Source organism: Amphiura filiformis, chromosome 15 (assembly GCF_039555335.1).
Source record: "Amphiura filiformis chromosome 15, Afil_fr2py, whole genome shotgun sequence".
NCBI classification, from domain to species: domain Eukaryota; kingdom Metazoa; phylum Echinodermata; class Ophiuroidea; order Amphilepidida; family Amphiuridae; genus Amphiura; species Amphiura filiformis.
The window spans coordinates 15,617,040-15,643,504 of record NC_092642.1 but is presented as its reverse complement, the minus strand read 5'-3'; the positions used below and the strand labels follow the sequence as shown (position 1 = coordinate 15,643,504).

The 26,465-nt window shown below is 36.0% G+C and overlaps 1 protein-coding gene across 1 annotated transcript in view; it reads left to right on the top strand.

The window, feature by feature from the left end:
• Positions 1 to 26,465, top strand: part of LOC140170738 (uncharacterized) — a 248,356-nt gene that overhangs the window by 204,412 nt on the left and 17,479 nt on the right. Inside the window, 6 exon segments of the mRNA XM_072193968.1 lie at positions 1,375 to 1,469; positions 7,524 to 7,703; positions 15,286 to 15,335; positions 19,360 to 19,474; positions 20,884 to 21,003; positions 22,670 to 22,784. Coding sequence (XP_072050069.1) covers positions 1,375 to 1,469; positions 7,524 to 7,703; positions 15,286 to 15,335; positions 19,360 to 19,474; positions 20,884 to 21,003; positions 22,670 to 22,784 — 675 coding nt within the window.

Sequence of the window (26,465 nt, the reverse complement as noted above, 5' to 3'; positions counted from 1 at the left end):
CTTTGATGTCCGTGATGTCAATGATAGCTGTCAGCTGGGATAAAAATATTCAAGAAAAGTCCGATATTTTCATGTCATTTTAATTTCACAACAATATGCTTGGCTCTAAAAAGCTATTTAAACTTGAAATGTACAAGCATGTTGTTGTAGGCATGGACATCTGTAAACAAAATAAATGAAACAAATTTCTTCAGCACTTCATAATTCTTTATCGCTAAAGGCTACAAATTTACCGACTTACAAATATTTTCCTCTGGCAGTAATATCATAGCTTGATTGCATTCATTACACCTACAAAATGAAATATCATGGGATAACACGGTCTATGATTTGACGGCTATAGAGTTGAATATTTTATTTTGAAGGTTTACTGGTATAGAAATTGTGCTGCGTCATGTTAGAGCAACTTCATTTTGCATGTAAGTTGAGCATTTGTTGGGATTTTAGTAAATTAACAATAATATTGTTTGTAAAATGAAATGTTGATGTTGCATAGATGGCTTTGGGTTAGATATCAATGTTGTGCTAGTTCGTATATTATAAAGTTGACTAGATTTGGTTGGTGGAATTGGTTAGAACAGTTTTATAATTTGCAGACTTGGGCTTGTAGAGATGGCTTACATGAAATTATTGGATATATGGTTCCATACTAAGCCAAGTATTCTCAACCAGTGATCAACTACATACGAAATAATCTGGATATTGCAGAAATGGTCTGTGAACCATGTCAAGATTTATCTCTACTTTCAAAGAAATTAAGATATGAAAAAAGTGATGGAAGTATTTTACCTTTTATAAGTTGGAAACCATACACCCCCTATAGAAAACATGACCTTAGTCTTCCAGACAAAAAGTGTGAATTTCAAATAGGGTTACCTGAATGTGTGAGAGATTAAGGTCATGTCTTCCATAAGGGGTGTATGGATTTCAACTGGAGTAGTCCATTTAATGGATTTAGATAGGTTGCATGTTTTCAAGTCGGAAATTGCCTCCTGGAAGGATTTCAACAAATCAAATCAAAATGGCTGAAATAAATAACGTTTTGGATCATACCTTAACAAGTTGAGGATACCTGTGCTTACTGTTGGCAAGATGGAAAATATGGTCATGATGGTAGTTCTTGCAACATTGATTAAAAGCTTGTTCTTCATTTACAGCTGATTGTCAGAAAAAAAATGTGCAGGATATGAATGTCACTACTAACAATTATTCACTATTTTATTTCTATTTTGCAGAAAGGAGCATTATTTGCTGTGGTGAATTTCTTTTTGTCCAAAATTTTGAAACAATATTTTTTCATGATTTGATATTTATTTATTTACTTGTCATTGTCATAGTCTCTTACACAGTCTCTTACTCTTTCCCTCACTACAGCTTCCACAAAGGAGCGTGAGCGTATGTTGTCGGGCGGAGATAGGCTGTACAATTATCGCAACCCTCCATCAACTGTCGACAAGGCAACAGCTGAGGTAAAGGATGAAACCCTCTCCCATCTCCAGAAATATGAGGAGAATGATTCCCTCTCCCAACTAGAGAAATATGAAGAGAATGACTCCCTCTCCCATCTCCAGAAATATGAGGTTAAGAATGTAATAGCATGTACAAGCTCAAGACTAAGGGTCTAAGGGGGTACAGGGAGTCTGTCCATGAAAGGTTTGCAGAGTGTTAAATTTTAAGCTTTTTTGTAGGTTTGTTCAGTTTTAGTTCCAAGTAGTCATATACATACAGATAGCTCAAACAAGCTCATGTGGATGCCATCACATATACATACAAACATGCGCATGCATTTGAAATATACACAAGTGCACCCCCACATGCATGTATGAATAATGGAGTGAGAGGACAGACCATTTACTTACTGTAAGAAGGAAAAGTGGTGGCAAATGTCAACTGTAACAGGATTATTTTGTTTAACAGCAGAATCAAAAGTTTCCGTTAAAGTTTGTAATGGATGCACTTTGTGGGTGTGTCATGAGCAGTTGTATGATAACCACACTCTTTACATGACATACACACAGTGCCTGCACTACTGAAACTTACAAATATTGTGTGTATGTATGTACATTTTTAATGACTTGCAATCATGGACCTTAATCTGACTTTTTACTGCCTAAATGGGGACACATCTCCAACTGAGGATGTCTGTGGTTGGCGGAATCAGCCAAAATATAAAGCATGTAATTCGCCATGTAATCCAATGTCCATGTCTGTTAGGGTAGGGGTACCCCCTTGGTATGTAAACAGTCTGGTGTCTGGTGGGTGTCCTTGGACAGACAATTTTGGTCCTTGGGGTCCACGGTTGGGTATTTCTAGTCAAAAAAGGTCCACGGTTGCAGGTCTTTGCAAGTGGGTGTGTGTGTGCTGTGTACATACAGTGTGTGCCTTTTATGTAAAGGAATTTTGTACGGAGCAAATTCACAAGAAAAGCTATTAACATGCTGCAAACCTTGGACATATGGTACAGATGTCCTGGGTGACTTTGATTTGAGCTAAGTCCACTGTCACCAGATCAGCAATAAGTTGTGATTATATTTATATCAAGTTTCAATATTTCTAGGTAGCAGATTTTGAGATTATCTTCCATAAGTCACTGGGTATCATATATCCAATATTATTAGCAAAACATTATGACATTTTCATATCCAAGGACATCATACAGAAATGTTTTGTGATTTTAGGATTTTTGGATATTATGCGAGTTGTTTATCTTGCGGAATTTATGCAAATGTTAAAAACTATATATTTGTGTGTTGTTATTTTTGTGCCTGCATGTCCACTCGCCAAATTCACAAATATAAAACCCTCATGAATATAACAGCAGAACACTAGGATCCACAACATGTTCATCTATCAGGGCACAGTTCTTTAACCCCAATACATTTGTACATTCATTGAATGTCAAATTTTGCACTATGAGTGTTTAATTGAGGTTATTGAACTATGCCATTGGGGTGAGGCCATTGTGGTCCATAGTGAGTAGCCTATACAACCATTGTGTGTGACCATTTTGTCCTTTGAGTTAGTTTCACAACTTGAAAAAGTATGAACAAAATTAGGTTTCACTCATCAACCATAGCATGCAAATTCCATTAATCATCTAGACTTAGCATATTAGTACCCATACTGACAAACTTTACCCTCTTCCCATTGTCTTATTACCTGATGGGCTATTCCATCTGAAATACCTACACCCCCTGTAGAAGACATGACCTTAATCTCCCACTTATGGAGTGTATAATTCAAATGGAGTCAGCCCCGGGAGTCAGCCATTCAGGTAACCCCATTTGGCCCTGTGTGGAATTTTAAGGTCATGTCTTTCATAGGGGGAGTATGGATTTCAAGTGGAATAGTCTGATATATGAGTAAATGAAATCATATAAACTTTCATTTTTATAGTAAGAAATAACTTCGATAACAAGTTTTTACATTAAGATTACAAAAGTTTGCAAGATATGCACTTTTTACCCTCATTTTTGCTTGAATTTAATGCGATAATTGCAACATTGTAGATTTTTGTAGAACTCTGATATTCTGAAAGCATTTCTAATTTTTTGTTGTACGTAAGTACAGAACATATGGATCGGGGTGAGTTGGTATACACTGTGTTCTTGCAAAGTAGTACTTTATGTAGATGGAAAGACTGAATAAGTTTGAATGACTATTATGTGATTTGCTGAGTCTGGGTACAACTATATGCAAATAGGGCTTTGCACTGCAAAAAAAAAATGGATGCTGCCCTCTACAGTTATGTAAGGTTCATAGTTATTTGGGATTTAGCTGTATGTGAGAACCACATATTTGTAATTCATTGAAATCCCTAATTTTTTTTCAAACTTCCTCAATGTCAAACTTTGAAATGAAAATTATGTTGGTCATATCAAAAATCAAATAATTTACACCAAACCTTTTTCATATTTTGTTGTCAACTTTGGATAATTTTCAATATGTTTTGGTATAATAGGCTTATCTAGATGAGAAAAGAGAAAAAGCACAAAACCTTAAGTATTGTATTTGTTTTGTTTTTGGCAACTCTTGATAACTGGAGACAATGCTTTTAATGCTAGCCATAGCCTACAACATAAAAAGGTTCCGAGATATTTTCTCAAAATATCAAGAGCTATTTTAAGATCACTGAACCAATACTAGGCTTGTTTGTACCCATTTTAATGCATTTTTCATGCTCATTCCAAATATAGGCATGAAAATTTACAATTCTGACATGTTTTATTTTTTAAAAAAATTTGAAACTTGTCGTCTGCAGTCGACACCCATGTGGAAAGAGTTAATACACTCGATAGTTATGGTCCTGTAGAAAATGTAAACATTTGCATGAGACATTTATTCATTTCCCTCTTATTTTAGTTTAACCCCATGAGAAGTACCTGCCTATTGGTCAAAAAGGAGTTTTCATTATCAATTGGACCAATCAGCAACATTGTTAGAATAATTTCACCATGCAAAATCTGGGGTGAATTATTTGCAAAACTCCATTCTGATTGGTGATTAAAATGAAGATATCATGTAATCGACCAATCAGAGGCAATGTTTGATTGGCAGGTAGTGCTCAGGGGGTTAAAAGAGGCTATTCAGCAAGATTATTTGATGAATCTTTCCTCTATTTAATGTATTACTTTGAACACAACATAATATGTTATGTGTGACATGCACATTACTACCGTACTATTTACTCTCTTCAACTTGGCGGCAGTTTTCCTCTTTTAACTTTTGCACTTGTCCTATTCTTGTGGATAATAATTTTGCAAGTGCTGTTACCATGCTATGTGAAAGGCCTGTATTTGAATATAACATTGGTCTATTCAGTTGAATTCCATACACAACCTATGGAAGATGTGACCATAATCTTCCACACATGGGGTGTGAATTTCAAATTGGGTTACCTGAATTGGGGACTACATTTGAAAACTCCCTGTGTGAGAGATTAAGATTGTGTCTTCCATACGGACTGTATGGATTTCAACTGAAATAGCCCAATGCGCATATTAATACTTCCTATCTAGTCTTTGTCACATGAGGTTTACTTTGAGCGTAAGTACTGAAGTTACTCTGCGTGCTAGCCATAGGCTTCAACATAAAAAGTTTTTAAGATATTTCTCAAAATATCAAGAGCTATCTTAAAAACCACTGAACCAGTACCAGGCTTGTTTGTACTCATTTTAATGCATTTTTCATGCTGATTCCAAATATTGCCATGAAAATTTACAATTCTGAATTTTTTTTAATTTAAAAAAAAATTGAAACTTGTCGTCTGCAATCAACACCCATGTGGAAAGAGTTAATTACAAAGAAACAAAAATGAGACAAGAAAAGAATAGAAAGCAGCCCAAATATTGTCCAAAGATATGTCTCTCCATTTTGATATGAAATTGTATCGATTGAGCTCATATTTATTGGTTAAGCTATAGGTTTTAAAATATTGGACGAGATGTAGTCAAGTCCAATATTAAAACTCATAGCGAGACCAATAAATATTGGGCGTAATACATCAAATTTTATCAGTATTACATTTTGGTTCCAATATTTTCACACACTTGGTGTCATCAAAACATATTCATAACCTCATTAATAAACGCGATGCGTGCGATCCAATTACATTTAGTTATTTGTGAAAACGCGAACGCAAATCGAGGTCATTAATATCTCACAATTGACCGCAAAATGCGTAATTGTTCCAATGTCGCACACAATTGACCGGCATTTGCGTGTTGTTATGCGTCGAACAAACTGCGCGCGCGCCGGCTGCCGTATTTGGATTGCGCGCTACCATATTTGAAGAGATTGTGATATGCACTTTTGTTATTGGTCGTCATGTTTTAGCCTGATCGATTTTTGGAAAGGGAAGATGTAAAAATCATCTATTTTTATAAACTTTTGAGCAAAATTTTGTGTTATTTTGTAAGGTGAAGAGATTAAAGTGACGGTTATGAATGAGGTTAATAACTTTGCATCGGTAATATAGTCATCGGGCATTGTGAAAAATCTAAACATTTTGCTTTGGACCTCGGAATATCCCTCGGGGCACGCCCTCGGGATATTCCTCGGTTCCAAAGGCAAAATGTTTAGATTTTTCACAATGCCCTCCAAATAACCGATGCGCAGTTATTAACCTCTAAATAATGTGAAAACTTGTGCTGTATAGTTATCCAATCAGTGAATTAAATTCTTTCTTGAGTCAGCCTTGTGTGACAAAGATGTAAACATATAATGCTATTATATAGCAGGGCTGTATTTCTCCTGAAATGAAACTATAAAGTAACATTTTATACCTTTTTGTTAATGCTATATTAACAAAACTTATATCTTCTACATTAACATAAGATATGCTGTAATGGAAACGATGACGACTAACTAACTCTGAATGATAGTAATCTTCCAACATGTATTATACTAATTGTGATGGCACTATTCGATATGGCTTGTATTAACATTATTACATCATTTTTGATATAAAAATGAGTATTACAAAGTGGTTTTAGGTGTAATGTTAAGTATGATGTACATTATGAGTATAAACATTGTGTTCCCAGTATGAACGAAAGATGTGTATTATAAGTATGTCTGTTTGGTGTATATGGGCCAATGTTATGATGGGACCTATGCAAGGCAGGTAATGGATCATATAGGTACCAAAGCCATATCAAGTCTTATGATGTAATCCCTGTACCAAAGCATAGATCTGTGGCTGACTTGAGGTCATAGGTGCAAATCCTGGTCAGCATGACTTCCTATTACTGTGATCTGTAATGCATTTTGATATGTTGCTATGGCAGAGCCAATGAAATGTTCTGTTGGGTGTTGGGCTTTTCCATTTGAAATTAACACTACCCCTGTGGAAGATTTTGGAAATATCTTCCACAGAGGGAGTATGTTTTTCAAATGTAATTGGTTAGGGTTAATCATTTTGAAACCCATACTCCCTTAGTATTATGGCTTTACCTATATCTTCCACAACTGGAGTGAGTATTTCAAATGGAAGCTACCCAATTTGTCTATTCTATTCGAAACTCATACTCCCGCTGTGGAAGACTTTAGCTAAATTTTCCACAGTGGTAGTGTGGATTTTTAATTCACAAGGAATTTCCAAGAAGAAAAATTAAAAGTTTAAATTGTTCAGTTTAAACAAAATCAGCACATCATTCACCTGTGGGAATTGACCTTTTCGGAAAATCCCATAAGCCTTTGCGAGTACACCTGAGAACTTGTCATATGACGTCACACCAATCTGTGCCGATGTGTGCATCGTTTATCGAACATTGTTACTGTGCATGGCAAGTCGGCGAGACGTTAAATGACGAGTTCTCAGGTGTACTCGCAAAGGCTTATGGGATTTACCGAAAAGGTCAATTAGCAATGACAAAAGTAATGGAATAATCCCGGGGAATAATACCCTCTGTGTATATTACCTTGGTCTTTATATCATGAAATGTAGCAATGTTCCTTTTTAAGGATTGTTAAGCATTATTAAACACATTATAATATTAATCTTTGACCTTTTGACCTTTCAGAGGCTAATAGAAGAGGAGAGAGCGAAACGTAAGCTAATAGATCGGGACAACCAGCATCTAAGGCGACACTCGGATTTCAACCCGGTGAAATCACCCATCATAACCAATGACAGATTTAAAGATTTACTAGGAGAGCCACCTAAAGTGGCTGAGAAACCAGTGCCAAAATGGAAACAAGAGGTCAGTAGGGGTCAAAAGGTCATACTTGATTGCTGGTACCCTGTGTGCTTTTCAGTTGCAACTGATAAGGTGGTATAAAGGATCCTTCTTGTGTGGTGAATCTGTTGAAGTATATGGATGGATCCTTACACCACTGAAGTTGCATTTGTTTAAAAGAAGCAGGGTTCCAGCAAAAGTACCCAGGCTATATCTTTTATTTGTTTTCTTGTTACTATAACAGCAAATTTCATTTTATAATTTCTTGATCCGATTCTTGCATTTTGATTTCATTTTCATATATGTGACCAATTGAGTCTTAGCAAGGCTTCATACATAAATAATCAAAATTTTAAAATAAAATAAAAAAGACAAAGAGAACAATTAATTTTGTAATTTAGTATTGGCCGTAAATTAATATTATTCACTTCATGCTAGACTATGCTAGCATCATGTTAACTTTCTATGATCATTGATATGTACATTACTGCATTGTTTGCATGAATGTAAGCATGCGATGGAATCAGACAAAAAAAAGTAAAATTCATGTAATACAAAATATTTTCGGAGGGGAACAAATTAATTTCATTTAAAAGTACAATTTAAGATGCATGGAAATATGCATGGAAGAAAACATGAAGCATGATTTGATGGGAAAGGCTTAATATCACATCCACATTGGGAGCTAAATGTTAGCTTGGATTGATAAAAAATGACATCATTATGGCAGAATTAGCATGTTTTTTGTTAAAATTGAGTTCATTTAGATATGATTTACTGCCAGTATCTGATGGCTTGATCTTGTCACATATAAGCCTTCATTTCAGTTGATTTTATTTTCTGTTTTCGGTTTCGGTAATGCTTAATAATCCTTTCCACTTCAAGTTGTGTGTACTATCTATGATGTAAAGTTGCCAGTGCAGATAGCTCTCAGACAGTGGTGGACAGGATTGTTAAAGTATTCCCTAATTTATGTTTGATTTTGATTATTATTTGGTTATGCCATTTCTGTTACTTCATCATGTTACTATTTTTGGGAGTTGTTTTTTATTGCTAAGTTTGACTATTTCAACAGGAGTTGGCCAGGAAAGCTACACCTCCCGCTTCACCCAAAAACGAGCCAGAGGTATGTTGCATGCGTCCTTTTAGTTAATTCAGATTTCTGTATTGAGTATGGAGTCTTTATATAGTTACGCAGATGAGTAGGTACGTAGGCTTGTAGGATTGTTTCATCTTGCCTAGGGTTTCAACATGTTGTGGTGAATACCGCATACAGACGAACAGCAGACAAATATAAACCGTTCCTCATTTTCACTCCTATAACTATAGAGTGCGATACTACACATCTTTGTACATTGCAAGCTGTTTTTGCCATGGTCGCTACTCGCAGTCAGTGATTCACTCAAGGCACTTTACCGGTTATATAGGGATGGTTTATAATAAACTGGTGTTCATCAGCATGTGGAAATCATAATAGACATGGACTAGCTTTCATCAGAATACTCTGGTTATCTACACCTTGGTTCTTCATCAGAAGCTTCTACTTACCAAAGCCTTGGGTATAAGGTATATTGCTGATGGCAAACGTGATGCATGCTGGGAATGAAAATCAAAGATCAAGTTTGAGCCCTTTTAATTCCCAGCATGCATCATTTTTGCCTATCAATCGCTATCAGCAACCCTATGGACATCATCATATTTAGTCAAAATTGGATGATTTGTCCGCAATGTTTTGCATATTACAGATGCATTTTCATCTGTAATATGCTATACAAGTTCATTATGATGACTGCAAATCAGTGAATTCAAATCCATAAGCTAATACTGTGTTATGGAATAAGCTGCCGATCTGGATTGGGTTATTCCAGTTGAGATCCCTACTCCCCCTCTGGAAGGCATGACCTTTATCTCCCACACAGGGGTGACAATTTCAAATAGAGCCACCAGGTAATTTGAAATTCACACTCCCTGTGTGGAAGAATAAGGTCATGACTTGAATAGGGTGTGTAGGCATTTCAACTGGAAGAGCCTCTAGCCCACCCATACCTGCATCTGTGGTTAGTGGGAGGTGTGTTGTGTGGCAAAGTCACAAAGAACTGGGGTATTTACAGAAGCAACATTAATTGTCATCTTGTGTAAGTCTGGTAGTTTTGTATCTGTCTGGTAGCCAATCATTAAAGGTAAAGGGCTTATGATACTCTTATTATTAGTAGTAGTAATACAGGGCTGTTGTCTTTCATGTTAGGTATCTCAAAGTAGTTTCAAGATCATGAATCACAGTCAGACTCCTCATGGCTTCACCGAACTATACACTGTCTTGTCTTAAGTTGAGAGTAACACTATATGCAAGTAAACTGAGCTCAAAAAGAAACTTATAATTTTTTACAACTTGTGAATCACAAGGTCATATCTTAAAATACTGTCAATCAAAATGAACCAAAATTACACACAGGATTACCTTAATACTCTACTACTCAAAACACATGTCAGTAACCAAGCAGTTGTCCAACTGACACAACAGCAAAATACACTGTCATGGGACAGCTTCCTGGACTTCCTTCACTTTCACAGCCCAACATTTGACACGGGACAAAAAATCTGTGAGAATGCACACAAGATCCTTGCACAGATGATAAAACGGTGCTGCTTTCTGCTTTTCATACACTTTTTTTCATGAAACAGGGCTGGGCTGTGAATGTGGTCCAGGAAGCTGTCCCATGTCAGTGCATTTTGCTGTTGTGTCAGTTGGAGAACTGCTTGGTTACTGACATGTGTTAAGAGTAGAGTATTGAAGTAAATCTGTGTGTAATTTTGGTTCAATTTGATGGACAGGATTTCAAGATATGACCTTGTGAAAAATTATAAGTTTCTTTTTGAGCTCAGTTTATTTTGCAATGGTAGTTCCTGAGGGGTGTAAATACATGGGCAGGAAGAGGGTGGATTGTTCGCACACTGGTGACATAACTGCATAAACACACCAACGGCACTCTCAACTAGAGATGAGACTCGGTACAACAAACCTACTCCCTGTACCAGTTCTTTACTTTTCTAGATAGAATACCTACTCCTCAGAGGGTATGTTATGACACTACATTGTCTGCATTATTAAGTCTTATTGAACTGATCAGCTGTATAACTGGGGAATGTGAGATAATACCAGTAGATTTTAATGGGTAAAGATTTTTTGCTTCCTCTACGCATTGATGCATGTAAGTGTATTTTCCACTTGCTGGAGCAGTACTGTACAACTTGAATCAAATGCATACAGGTGCAAAGGCAGCATACTGGTATGCACTTATCACAGGTGTGTCAAGGCATTGGTGTCACTGCATAGAGGAAGTAAGAAACATTAGATCGTATCATCTCCATTAAGTCATAACTTTTTCTATCATAGTTGAGTCTTTTTTGTGGGCAGTTTCTTACAGTATATCTAAGTTCATCTCAAGCTCTGCTGACATAATTATTTTTCGTTAATAATTAGCAGAAAAATTGGGACAACATGTTGTTATCTACAATTGCACTAGTAAGAGCCCCACCCAGCATAATTATACAGCTGTGAGTCATCTGATTTGGGTCATAACCTAATTGAGAGAGCATTCAGCATGTCATCAATTTTTATTTTAAGTTAGGACCATATGCACCAGATACCATGGCACTGTAGTCGTACCACATTGTTGTTATATAGCTGTACATTCTCTTCAGAATGTCAATGGATAATTTTGTTGTCAACAAAGTATTTGGAAAATAAAGTATCATTCCTATTATAAATATTATTTGAAGCATCAGGACTTGGTTTACAAAACTGGTAATATGAAATTTGGAATTAAATTAAAATACTTGGTAATATTCATCATGTCCAAGTGCAGCTGATTGTTGTAAAGCATTCTTATGTATTTATCATGTAGTACTAGTGCATAATTTAGGATACATGTATTAAAAGTTGTAACGAATGTTACAAACCAAGCCAAGAACATTAGAATATTTGCCATATGACTCCATACTCAATACAGAAAGTAGTGTAGCTTAGATTAGGTTAGATTAAGGCTTGCTGGATGATCTGATACTACAATGGATTGGTGAGGTCTACATCTCATTTGGTATATCACAATAATGCTGTGGTGTGGTAACCATGGTGATGTAGTGGTGCCTTATGGGTATTTCAGAATGACCATTAAATACAAGAACTAATGTTTATTTGCTTTGGGAGCACACACAACTTTTTCTATTGGTGAACATTTGCTTCAAGATCATAAAATATTGTGTTTTGCGAAACAAATCACCATTTGCACCATTCCGCGGTTTGGGACAAAGGTATGTAACCAACACTGTGTCCTATCTCTTGTACATGATGCAAGTCACAGAGTATTTAATATCATATGCTTGGCATGATATCAGAATTCTTATGACTTGTTTAATGTACAAGAGAGAGAGAGAGGAAAAAGTGTTGGGTATTCTCATTACCTACCTTTGTCCCATAACCATTGAATGACCCATTTGGCATTTGCTCAGGTAGAGCTTTTCAAACACTAAACATTTACTGTATGATACTGCAAAGAAAAACAATAGAAGTTGTGTCTTCTCCCATCATTCCTTCCATAATTCGATTTCATATTCCACCATGAGTTGAAAGTGATAGTATCATGCAAAATGAGCTTAAATGTAGCCAAATTAAACTATTCATTTAAAAGTTGGTTTGATTTCGTTTGTAGAACACAATGACTGTTCAAATCCCATAAACTACTTAATTGTTGTTAAGAAGTTTCAAACAAATAGGGTGTTAGTAATGTGTCAATATATCATTTTGCAGAGGGAAGAAAAAGATCAGCAAATACTAGAACTTTCTGAGAAAAAGTTTCTTAATTGATCTAAAAAGTAGAGAGCCAGAGGGCAGTATATTATTGATTAATTAACGGTGATTGCATTTATCAGAATGGTCAACTGCATATCTGTCAATACACGCTTTTTCAATGGGAAATGAACTTTGCTGCTTGGATGATGTCACAATGAGGTTAGCATTTATTCCGTATTGAAAAGCGTGTACTGATGGATATGCAGTCAACCGGCCTCTTATTCAACCTTATTAGTGAGCTATAGAGGGCAGCATACAGGATTAGTTAACAAGATTGTTCATGTGCAACATCATTTTCACAACAGACAAATAGCAATTTGTCACTCTGCAGATTCACAAAAATGTATAGAAGTCAAAATGCCATATGGTTGACTTGCATTTAACTCATTTTGCTAGATCTTATCACATAATGTAGATTTATACTAGCTAATGTGAACAAAAATCTTTTGATTATAACATGTTCAACTCCCAACAACTATACCTTTTTTTTCCTTAAAAACTTTTTTTTTCTTATGCCATGGCATTTCATAATCTTCTTGGTTGATTCACACTCCTACATATGAAGAGCTTATTTCCAAACCGTGTTAAGTCCACCCACCTTCAAAATTGAGATTTTGATGAAAATGGGTAGTGAGTAACTAGGGCTATCCAGCAATGTGTGTTTTTTTTTTTCCCAAAATTAGTCAAGTCCCGACATATTGACACACAAAGTATCGATTTTTTTCCAACACGGGTTAAGTCCAATCCAGTTTTGTAGCAAACTGTGTTAAGTCCACGAACACTGCCCTTGTGGGCAGCTTGTAGCAAGTAGCACGGCATAGGGCTTCCAATAGTTTATCGCCAAAATTCTGCATGATTGATAACACTGCCTTGCTTTGCGTCTTCGTTCTTGTTTGGTCCTGAGAATTTGGTCTGCATAAAAAGTTGTTTTTTTGGGTGTTTTTTTAAATATTAGTAGGCCTAGTTTGTATGGGATTTCTTAAATATTTGATAGATACCTCCAGGAAGACATGAACAGGGTGGGAAGGGGGAGAGGGAGAGGTTGTTATGGTAGAATTAATGTTAGAGGATGGTGGTAGAGTTAGTTTTTGATATCATTATTTTGTATGATTATCAAAATGTACTACTAAATTCAAGGTATTACTTTTAAAGTTAAAGGTGTAAAAAACTTACGACTGTCAATATGAGATTAGGGTGGCAGCATGGGGGAGGGGAAAATTGTGATAATGTGATAAAACAAGTGGATATTTCAGGTCATCACTTATTGTTAGTGAAATGATGTTTATTCAATTCTAAGAAATGCAATACAACTAAGTTTTGAATTTTGAACGATTTTAAACGTCAAATTTTGGTAAAAAAATGGACGGGAGGAGGGGGTTCAAGATGCAAGGTGTTTTGTGGCAAAATTGTGTTTTATAGTAGAGAGAATCACATTTTGTGTTTGTAATAAATTTGTTATCTTTTAAGACTAGTTTGAGAAAAATATGGCTAGTTCTGTGTTACAGATACTGTGTTTTGTGTCAAAATGTGTTAAGTCCATGCCAGAAATTGCGTTTTGTGTCAAAAGCGTGTTAAGTCCATGCTATTTTTAAAACAAATTAATTCATTAAAAAAAATTAAAAGTCTCTAGATTTTAACTTAACATGTTTTTATGGTTCTATATATGTCACCTTCACTTCACTGTAATTTTATAGAAATCGAACTTTTTTTCATTGCCATAAAGAAAATTCCTGATTTTCTTCAAAGTGAATCTTGTGGACTTAACACGGTTTGGAAATAAGCTCTTCATATGTTCCAATAATAATTTACTATCAAGTTTTGATTGATTATATGAGTGTTCTGTAAAACAATATGATGTGATATTTTACCATTAAATTTAACATTTTTGAAGTTCACTACCTAATGATTTTAACACATGTGGTGTCTGTCCAAGGATGATAAAAGGCTTTTGTTTGTTTGTTTATTTGTTTGTTTGGTCTATGTGGAAATAAGTTGAAGTACTTGTGGAATAGGCTTACACCAACTATTTAATAACTCCAAGGATAAACCATGCATCAAATGTTTGTGCTGTACTATGCTATCTTGAAAGAATCTGTAATAAGAACGAGAGAAAATAAAGCCTTATATTTAAGCGATATTGGTAATTCAGAACAGAGTGCATTTTGGGTAATACATAGGTGATAGCAAATAATCGCAGCTCACACATCGCTTCAGTGACAGTGAATTTTGTTTGCTCTTGAGGTCTTTGTGGCACTTGCATATAACTAGCAAAGTATAGGGTGAGCTTGGCTAAAACTACCATGCCAGTGATGAAAATGGCAAGTAAAATCACATGAATTCCCAGCGAGTCGCAGTTCATTGCACAGTCCGTTAATGGAGGAGATTGAGTTATTTCTCCCACTTTCAGAATATTTCCCACAATGCACTTTGTTTTTGAATTATCAACATCGCCTATTCCTGGACAGACCTAAATGTCACTGTCATTTAATATAATGAGGGTTCAGAACCAGAAAGCCATAACTCCAGCTCTCACAAAATGAAGTATAAAGTTGGCTCTTTGCTTTGGTCTTCAAAAATCAATATTTCCTATTGAATTTTGTCATTATTAATGGATTGTATCTTCTATAGTGCCCTGGCGACTTTATGCTCATTTTGTGGGAGCAGGTGATTGTGAGTTGAGGCTTTGTGGCTCTCAACCCTTGATAGTTTATGTATTACCTATTCTAATTAAATGTTATTTGTTTTTGTGCATTTCAGGTGAAAGCATGTGCATTAGCCTTATATCCATTCAAAGCGCAAACAGCCAAGTAAGTGAATTCAAACAATGTCAATCAGAAATTTTGACCAACGTAAAAGGTGCGTCCATATCAGTGTGAATTGTGCATAATGACGAAAGCCAGATGAATATAAACTACTTATATAAACTTGTGACGCACCTTATAGTTTGATCAGCTCGTAATCGGCGGGCCTTTTAAAAATGTGGATTAAAATCGATATATTTTATTTTGAGAATTGTCTTGTTACATCACATCGAAGCATAACAAGTAATTAATTCAAGTCCTATACTTTATTTACTTTCTTTAACACGCACGTAATATGACCAGACAAGTCGACTATCTCACTCTTAACGTGGGCCTACTTTTCTGCGTAATGGTAAAAGCCTAACAATTCACTTCGATTACGAGCTGATCAAACTATATGTGTTTGACAGAGCTGGGGGTAATGACAAAGGCAATAATGGCTTGCACTGTCCCTCAATAATCATTGGGCTATTCCATTTGAAATCTATACACCCCTGTGGAAGACATGACCTTAATCTTCAATACACGGAGTGTGAAATTCAAATGGGGTTACCTAAGTGAGCAAATCCATTCAAAATCTACACCCCCTGTGTGGGAGATTATAGTTGTGTCTTCCATAGGGGGTGTATGGATTTCAACTGGATTAGCCCAATACAAAAGGGGGATGATCTTATCTGGGAATAGCCAGTATGCAGGAATCATGATTATACTGGGAAGTCTTGTTGACTTATGATATTTTCCTGATATTGGTGTAAATGCTGTTCCTTATGAATATTGGTATAGCACTTTCCTTATTGGTCAAAAGTTCTGGTATTAAAATTCTGTGGTCAGAATAGTATACCCTAGGTATTAACCTCATGAGAATTACCTGCCAATTGGCCAAAAAGAAGTTTTCATTATCAATTGGACCAATCAGCAACATTGTTAGAATAATTTCACCACACCAAAAAATTTGGGTGAATTTTTTTGCAAAGCTCCATTCTGATTGGTGATTAAAGTGAAGATATCATGTAATTGACCAATCAGTGGCAATGTTAGATCGGCAGGTAGTGCTCAGGGGGTTAATCATAGCTTTGCCTGATATATATCGCCTGTGTGGTATCCATTTCCAGGGTACCTCTTGTCGAGTAGCTATTTTATTCCTTTTTTAACCTAAATACTCGTCAACGCTGTATCTAATCTCAGTACAAATGTGGTGCCTATGGCTAGGGTACCATCATAGATAAAGCTACCAGTATGCTGTTCCTCTGTGGCGTAACTAGGGTTGGTAGCGTCCGGGGCAAGAAACAAAATTGGCACCCCTACCCCCACCCCACCCCACCCCAGAATATCTTAGATGCGGGGATGTGGGAATGGCATCGGCATTATGATATTAAAATAAATTGCAATCATGCAGTTTTGCTCATGCATGCCAAATGCCGATTTGGCGCCCCCCACCCTAGTGGTAGCGCCAGGGCATGTTGCCCCCCCCTGTCCCGCTAGTTACGCCACTGCTGTACCTCCTCTATTTTGCTCACCCTAGATACTCATCTACTGCATATCTTGGCAAAGCATTGATTGCATACAGAATGGAGAGCAGTGGTGGATAGAAACAGTACAACAGTACCTTAGCCATTTACTGTTTGTACAGTTTGTATTCACCAGTACTGTTCCATTCTGTATTTAATCATCAGTGCCTATGTGGTATGTACCCCAGCAGGGAAGTACCCCATGGCTAAGCTACCCCATTTGTACCATTTCTAGCACATCCCCAGATACTTGTCAATGATTTATCTAATCATCAGTGCATATGTGGTACCCATGGTCAGAGTGCCCCATGCTGAATTACTCAGTTGCACCACTTGCTATTTTACCACACCTCAAACACATTACTGCTGTTCCAATCTCCAGTGCCTAAGTGACAACTTTTAGTTATAGTACACCCACGGCTGTTTGATGTATATAGAATTGGCTTCATTATTAACTAAATGCAAACTATAGATGGCGCTATTTATCCTATATCATATTTCTTCATTTGCAAGGGTTAGGTAATTAATACCGCCATTAAAACAGCTGGAATAGGTGAAACAAGCAACAAGGAAATTTTATAAACATATTTTATCAAACAATAAAAGGAATTATTTGTATTAAAAGCTTGAAAGGGTAATTTCCAGTAACTAAATAGCGCCACCAATTTTATCATTAATAGATACATTTTATATTCGAAAAAGCTTTAAAAAATACTATAAAAGTGAATAATTTTGTAAAAGAGGAGAAATTAAAGTTGAGAACGACTCCAAAGCATCAGTATACATTAGCACGATATCACTTTTAGATGTTTAAGCCTAAAATTTGGTTATACATGATGTTTTGTTTAAAAAACTAATAAATGATCCCATCAAACAACCGTGCACCATGACTGAGTAACCCCATATATATTGCCAATTTTCCACTTATAGTCAACACAACACTCCTAATAATATGTCATCATTAATAGAATGCATGACCATCACAAGTTATGCCTTCAAATCATGTGTTTTTATAGCCTAATGCAGTCGCTTCTAGTTCCCAAGTACCCATGCCCCTATAGGGACAAATCCTTCCGACTTTCAAGCTGGGCAAGACATCTTTGAATGGCGAGTTCCTGACTACGTCTCAGCCCCAATATCATGGAGAATTTCCCCAAGTTCTGTCAAAGTCACAGAGAGGATCCCAGCTCATATTCCCAGACCCCATTGTTGAGTCACTGTCATAGCACTGTGCAAATTTCCAGCCGGTGAGAATGTTTTAACTGGTCAAGTGCCGTGTTAGTACCCTGGTACCCAGGGACTGGGGTTGCAAATGACAGGTACATTCATCTCGACCTTATCCTTCTCCACACGGGTGTTGACTGCAAAAGACAAGTTCAAAATTTTCTTTTAAAAATATCAAACTTGTACATTTTTTTCATGACTAATTTGGGAATCAGCATGAAAAAGCATTAAAATGGGTACAAACAGCTCCATTATTGGTTCAGTGGTTCTTAAAATAATTCTTGATCATTTGAGAAATTATCTCGAAATTTTTTATGTCAAAGCCTGTGGCCAGCATGCACAGCATTCCCATAATTTGTATTGGCAATCTTGAAAGATTGGTCATTATCAAGTGTCAAAAGTTTAAGGGACCTGTACTTGATAATTATGTGTGTGTGGTCTCAGAAGAATTTATAAGCTTATCCAAAATTTTGAAATATAATACCTCATTAAGAAAATTGCCTTGTACGTTGATAGCAGGCAACACATGGCCAGCTCTATTTTAAGTGTCTTTCAGGACAATGATAACAATTATTTTATGGACTGTTTTAATGGCAAGTGATTTTGTTGAAATTCAGTTAATTTGAAGTCCATTCCATCTCGGTGAGACGTCAATCCCATTCCATCAACATTAAGTCGCCAAATACGCCAATAAGCGGAACCCAAATACTGTTAACCCTAACACCCTTGGAGGGGGGTTGGAGGTACCCTATGTGTTACTGTTTTGTGGTATTTGGTGGGGTTAGGGATAATATGTTGAGTTAAATATTCCTGATCCCCCTGGTCCTGAAATTAGTTCAATAATTCAAGAGCCTAAAGAAAAGTATCATTTGTCAGGTTAAAGATATTTGGTGATTTTGAAATAATGTGTTATTGTTATATGTGATTAGTATTCTGCATTGTAGAACTTCATTCTACTTTTTTTTATGCCTGTGTTCACACCCATTCCATCTCACGATGATACAACATAACATTGAGTAAATGACCTTTAACGCTACTCTCCACTAGTGGAGTTGCATCTCTCGTACTTCCATTATTATACTTATTGCTTCTTCTAATTTGAGAAAATAAATGCATTTAATATTTCACTTGGTTAAGATGAAAACTAATGAAGGCAGTATTGTCTCTTGATAAGGTTTGGTGCTGCCAATCAGTACCTTGCCCTTTCAGTTTACTGAGCTTTCAATGGTTTTGAGGTAAGCTTAAAACCACAAATAATTTATAATTAATTTACTTCATTTTGTTCTCCTACCCCACAGAGAGTTAAGTTTTGCCAAAGGTGACACCATATATTTAAGACGAGACATTGATAAGAATTGGTATGAAGGCGAACATCATGGTAGCGTTGGTATCTTCCCTAAGGCATATGTTGAGGTAAGATTTGCCAAAAGTGACAACATTTATTTAGAATGAGATATTGACAAGAACTGGTATGAAGGTGAACTTTGTGGTAGCTAACATCATGGTAGGGTTGGTATCTTCCCCATGGCATATGATGAGCTATGTTTTGCCAAAAGTGACAGCATTTATTTGGAATGAGATATTGGTATTCAGGTGAACATCATGGCAGCATTAGCATCTCCCCCAAGGTCTATGAAGCAATATATGTGTTATTGGACGTTTGTGTTTGAAAATAGAATGAAATATATGTGGATCATGTTGAGATAATGTAAATACAAACCTGTCAATTTTGTGGCATATAAAGAAATAATTAAATGACAACAATTAAAGGCCCATTCAGTGATCCGGATGATGGTAAAAATCATAAAAATTCAGATTTTGGTACCTTTGTCATTGTCATAGATGTGCTAACATAGCCTGCGAGTGGTTCAGCCGAAAGCTGTGTATTTAAGACAAAATAAGACATTTGACATGAATCTGTAATTTAGATACTGACAGTATCAAAATTAGCTACATGTATTTGAATGGGGCTTCAACTTCGTCAGTACTGCTGTTTTCTTCGTTTTGTGCCAAATTTATCATTTCAAAAATACCAAATGACAATTTGAATAACTTATCCTTCACTTTTAAGCAATTTATAAACAATTTTAATTTTTTTACACTTGTGCTGGGATCACTGAATGGGTCTTTAACTGCTTTCCTGCTCAATTTTCTCATTAGTTTTCTGATCTTGCTTTGTCAGATCCTGTTACAACCAGAAGAAAATAATTACAAATTTGCTTGTTTCAAATGCTAATGCCAATTTGTTTTATTTGCATAAATTACAACAAAAGTGTCCAAAAATTAGGGCTGTTGTTGACATGACTATTGTCGGTAATGTTGTACAATGTTGTCGACAAAGCAATTTTAATGATGTAAATTCTACTCGACAACAGCCCTACAAAAAACTTACAGATATTGACTTTATGTGACAGTGGTTCATTATTTAATGATTGCACAAAGCATCAATGGTCAATGAAATACGCGGATGTAGGGTTTCTCTACCAGAAGTCAATTTGTGCTGAAATTCCTTCCCACAGTGCAATAGGCGTATTGCATAACAAAGAATATTGATTAACCTCCGAACTGTATCTATTGTTATGCAAAATGCTTAGTACATTGTGAGAAGGAATTTCGGCACAAACTGACTTCCGGTAGAGAAACCCTAAATCCGCATATTAATGCCATAACTTAGTATTTTGTGGTCAGAAAAGCAATTTGAAGTATGTGGATATCAATCAAGTTCTAATAGCTCAAAATATCAGCCTCTTCCTCTTAAATCATATCAAATACTGTTAATCAAGCTTACCGTCAAACCTATATACATTCTCTACTATTAACAGGTTGTAACGTCGATAGAAGAAGCACGAGAAGCCATGTTGTCAGCACCTAGTACCGAAGGCAAGGCAAGGGCCAAATATAAATTTAAAGGAGAAACACAACTGGAAATGTCATTTAATAAAGTAAGTAGAATCTTGGTAAAATGAAAGTTTTAAACAGTTCTCTCAACAAAATAGTGACTTACTTTTATATTAAATTACTAAATCCGTGGGGCTTTATCAGAATTGTGACAGGAGCGGTAAAGCTAATCATGTGACTTGATGATCGGTTTATAGACAGGAGGGCAGGTAGTGTCGTCCCTTGTCTTGGTTGAGGTCGGGATCCATTGCTGCAATGTAGTAAGCCTCCTTAATGCAAAAATTGTAGCTATCTGGAATCTTTGTTCAAAATTTTGACATTAGACTCATCAAGCTTGTGTCCTTCTGATTTGAGGTGAGTTCCAACTGGAGAGGGCTCCCTCTTGTGCTCAGTGAGTTGTTTGCCTTCTGGGCTTTCAGTTTCTCCAATGTGCTGCACTTGATACCGTAAATAACACAGGAACGATCAAATTTTTTTGGTTATCCTTAGGTAGAATCTTATTTGGTGTATTTTGCTTCCACAAGTGAAGAGTACAAAAGGCTGCTTGCTGTGTGTTCTGTAACTAATATGTGTTCATCCATGAATGGACTGTAATATTGACAGGGCTTATTTTGCGATATGGCCCATTGAACATATCAAAAAACAAAGGGAAAAAGCTGATTTTGAGGATGATTTGTCTGTTCAATATCTCACAAAGTGAAAACACTGACATTATAACACATTTGTGGTGGACAATCACATATTGTAATTCATCTTTTATTTGGGATATCTTTTATTATGATATTTCTTTGTATCAAATTATCAATATTAAGTTAAAAAATTAACACAAGGCAGTGATGGCGCATATCGCTTTCTGCATCTGAATTCTTCCAAATCTGCTCAATGTCAGAGGTGGGTAAGTGCAATAGCTGCTCTGTGAACATTTGGCAATTTACACACAGTATATTGTAATCATTTACACATGGCAGCTACTGTAACTAACACATGGCAGCTATTGCACTTACCCACTTCTGGCACTGAGCAGTCAAAGTCAGTAATGTTCAATAAATTGGAAAAAGAGAATTGAACTTTGTTGTGTACATGTGCACAAGGCAACAAAATCTGCCAAACTGGATTGTTATACATGGTGATCAAAGCATATCACAATAATTGGTATCTATAAATCCTGCAGAATTGTAGAATTGCTTCTTGTATGCTGTGCAACCAAATTCAAAGAGAAATTGTAATCTTAGTTTTGTATGGCTTCATAACTCAATTACCAGTCGACCGCCGGAATCCTAGCAGAACCGGCATTTTAACCACATTCTATTGTTGCAGCCAATAGAAATCAGGCCCAGTGCTTCTGTCAGAACACCTGCTGGTTGATGTGCAGTCGGGGTTTCAACCCGTCCCTTAAACGTGTAGGTGAAAATTGGAAATCTTGGATCTCTGAATGTTTTTGCAACTTTTGAATGTAATTTAACATTTGGAACCCTAAAGTATTGTGAAGATGATAAAGTTATGATGGCGCTACATGAAAAATACTAAATGTTTATATCAGGCTTCAGTGCCACAGTGGTTGGGACTCAATTTCTTAATGATTGACTGAGATCTTGGCTCGTGAGTTTAATCAATCCTGGTTAATTTGTAATTTTTTGACAGAATAGTATGTTTTATGTTATTAATCAGCTTAAAATAACACCATGTATTTTGTGTTCCTTTCATTTTCAGGGCGATATAATTGATTTAGTGCGCAAGATAGATAACAATTGGTGGGATGCTAAACTAGGAAGTAGAAAAGGAATTGTACCGTCATCATATGTAGATGTCATTAGAGAACCCACAGGTAAGGAGTGACCTTGTAACCTATGACCTCGTGTCATATTATCAGACTATCAACCATGTGATGTGATCAAGGAAAATCAGTTGGAAGTCAGAAATATTGATTTTGAGATTTAGTCAAACGAAGGAAATAATTTCTTCTATTGTTTTGGAATCACTTCAACTGCTCGTATCTTATAAACAATTTGACCAATTTCAATGGGGTTTTCTGCAAAATATAGCTTTGCAAATGCTTTATACATGAAAGTAGGAAAATGAAAATTGACTTTGCCCGACTTCAGACTGATTTTGCTTAATCACACCACCTATGAGTTGAGTGAAGTGGACAAATTGTACCTCCCTAAAATGTATTTCCTGTCAATCATGCCACTGCTTTTCCATGTTACAATAAAGTGCTTAAGATTTCACCGTTTTACCATTTTGTACCAACAAGTTCCTCTACAACCAAACAACCAATAGGCATATTTAATTCATGGGCTACTCTTCAAAATAAATGTGCCTACTGTATTCAGCTATATTTCACTCTGGTATGTGTATGATATGCAACAAGATTCCCCCTAAGAATTTTTAAAATAACTTTGTTGTTCACAAAATTATGCAATAATACAAATTATTGGTAGTCTACAGAATTGGCATGATTAAGTGTCACTGTGAACATTCTTCCATTACTGTCATGCACCCTTTTGCACACAACATCTTTGAATTAATCTTACACACTATTGCTTTTGGCCCTTTGCTCTACTATATGATGATAATCGTGTGTGTACCTGAATAGAACATCCAAAACACTTGATACTTAAAATATTATTCTCAATATGGAATATGTCAGCTATTATTTGGATCAAATGACATGTGTATGCCAAAGTAAAGTGAAAATAAAAGTGTCGCATGAACTGGACCACAATGACATCACGCATTAAGGTGGTACTCCCGGGGGGATCACTCATAAATGAAAGTTGTAAGCATCCGCGTGAAAGAAAACGCGGATTTAGGGTTGTTTTGAAAAGCAAAAGCGAGGATCCATGTGGATCCGCGATTAGGGTCTCAAAACACTCATTTTACTAAAAGAAGGGGTGTTTTTTTAAGTAGTTTTTCTAAAATTACCCAATTAACGGACATTTGTGGTGACATATTTATCAAGTTATTCAGCACAAAAGAGTGGTTTCTGAGCAATTTTACCAACCAAAAAAAAAAAAATCGGAGCCGACTTCAACAGCGCCAATTTTAAGCTTACCGATATCATCACTGTCACTGAATGGCACTCTACCGACACACGCAATGAATAAGGGCAAATTTCAAACCAATTCCTCACTTACGGTGTTTTTGTATTGTCTGTCCTTGTTTAGGGGTAAATTTCAAACAAATTCCTCGCTTAGGGTATTTTTATTTGAGTAAAATCCTTGTTTAGGGTTAGTTTGACAAATTTTCGACATCCTAGCTTAGGGTCATTTTGGAAAGTCAATTCATGCGGATGCTTACAACTTTTATACATGAGTGGCCCCGGGGTGGTACTACACCCCCTGATAAATTTTGTGACTAATTTTGCATTTTTCTCACAAAATAACTACACACTGGTAACAAAAGTTATGTATACTATAGGGCAAGGAATCCAATTACTTCACTGAAATTTCAGTGATTCAAGACAAGTGGTTCATTATAAGAAATGAGGTACATTCTAGTGGTACCTCTTTTCTTATCATAAATAACATACCGCTTGTCTTGAGTCACTGAAAATTTCATTGCAGAGTGCTAATCTCTCTTGCATTAACATTGGAACCTCAATAAATGAAAAAACAAAGTTTTACTCTTGTATATTTGTTTACAAATGAACACTGAATCACAATCCTGTATTTCACAAGTCTCCCATTGAAGCAGATAATCCCTCTGTATGAAACCCCCAATTAATCAGTGTTTCATGCAGGTCTGCTTCCGACATTGCTTTGCTCAGCATTGTATTGTGCAGGGGAAGGTGGAAGCAATTGATATTGAACACATTGAAAGTGTGACCGGGAGTGTGCCAATATCATATTCCTCAGTCTGTTCCTGCTGGTTCCTCTTTGTAATTGTTGTCATGTTATACCTTTACTCAAGGATCCTTTACCTTTCCAATTACATGCCTTATGCCATCAGTGCCAAGGCAAAGGTGAAAGTGTGCTCTATATCATCTGATGGCAGACACTCCAGGTTGTTCACATCTGACATTTACTAACCAATCATTACAATAGTCAGTGATGTTTAGATGAGTCACAATACTTTGATCAGCTCGTAATCGGCAGGCCTTACAACATCGCGGATTAATAACAAAATATTTTATTTTGAGAATTTTCGTGTCACACCTCTCCAGAAGCATCACAAAATATTAATGCAAGTCTTATAATTTATCTACTTTCTTTAACACACAAAATAAAGACCGGACAGGTCAACTAATAACATGGGTCTACTTTTCGGCGTAGTGGTAAAAGCCTAACAATCCCGCCTATTACGAGCTGATCAAAGTATACATAATGACATGATAGCACACATGGGTTCTTCACATCTGACACTTGTATAGTAACCAGTCACAGTCAATGCTATTAAGATGGTTCAATGCTTGCATGTGAGCATTTCCTATCACTCAGACACTCACCTCACTATGAGCTACAGTCTCATCTCCAGTAGTAAAATTCTGTAACCTCATAGGTCAAAGGTCAAAGGTTGACCTCAAGTTTTGGAGGATGAGTTTTTGTACTCAACACATAGAAAGGTCATAGTGTTAATGTAGAAATCTATGGAGGTTAAGGGACTGTGCACCTTAGAGATGGACATGTTTGAGATCCTAGTGCTTGTTTCCTAAAAAAACGATGAAATATTTGAAAACTAAAATAATTCTTATATTCAACATATTAATACTTCCTAGTTGACTGCCACAAAAATGGTGTGTTGATGGCTTACACATTTATCTATTAAACTATGCTCAAGATTCTTCTTCCCAGCAAAGGTCATAAATACATTTATAAAATGTTTCATATGAAAAAACATATTATATTTCTAAAATGTTGGCAAAATGTTTTATATGAAAAAACATTAAAACAATATTTCTAAAATGTTGGCAAAATATATTGCAAAATATTTTTGTCAAACCATTTCTTCATTTCTTCCATTTTGTTTTTAAGTAAGATTATATTTGTCCTCAAGTTTTCACAAATGATATATGAATGTTATTTATGAATGTAAACATTTTAGAAATGTAACCCAACATATAAAAGTTTTGTGTAAAATATGTTGTGTCTGCTGGGTTTGTCTGCAGCAACACCTCAGCAGCTCTCAAAGCAAAAGAGCATATGATGTGATGATTGTAACAAAAAACAAGTTCCAATTATGTAACTTACCACATTCAGTGCCAATTTTAAGGTAACTTGAATTTGTCTGCGGTCAGTGAACTACAAAGCTATAATAGTCTACCATAAGTTTTTGGCAGTTCCATCAAGTGCACTGGAAACGTGTAAACATTTGAGGCAAATTACCAACACTCGCAGACAGACAGACGGATAAACACACATCTGCGGAATCATGTTTATGCTGCCCTCAATAACTTTGTATGGCACAGCATTTTTTGGAGCTTGACAAAATATTCACCTTACTCTATAACTGTGTCTCACCCCCTCTATTGTCAATACATCAGTTAACCTATTCTGGTAGATACTTG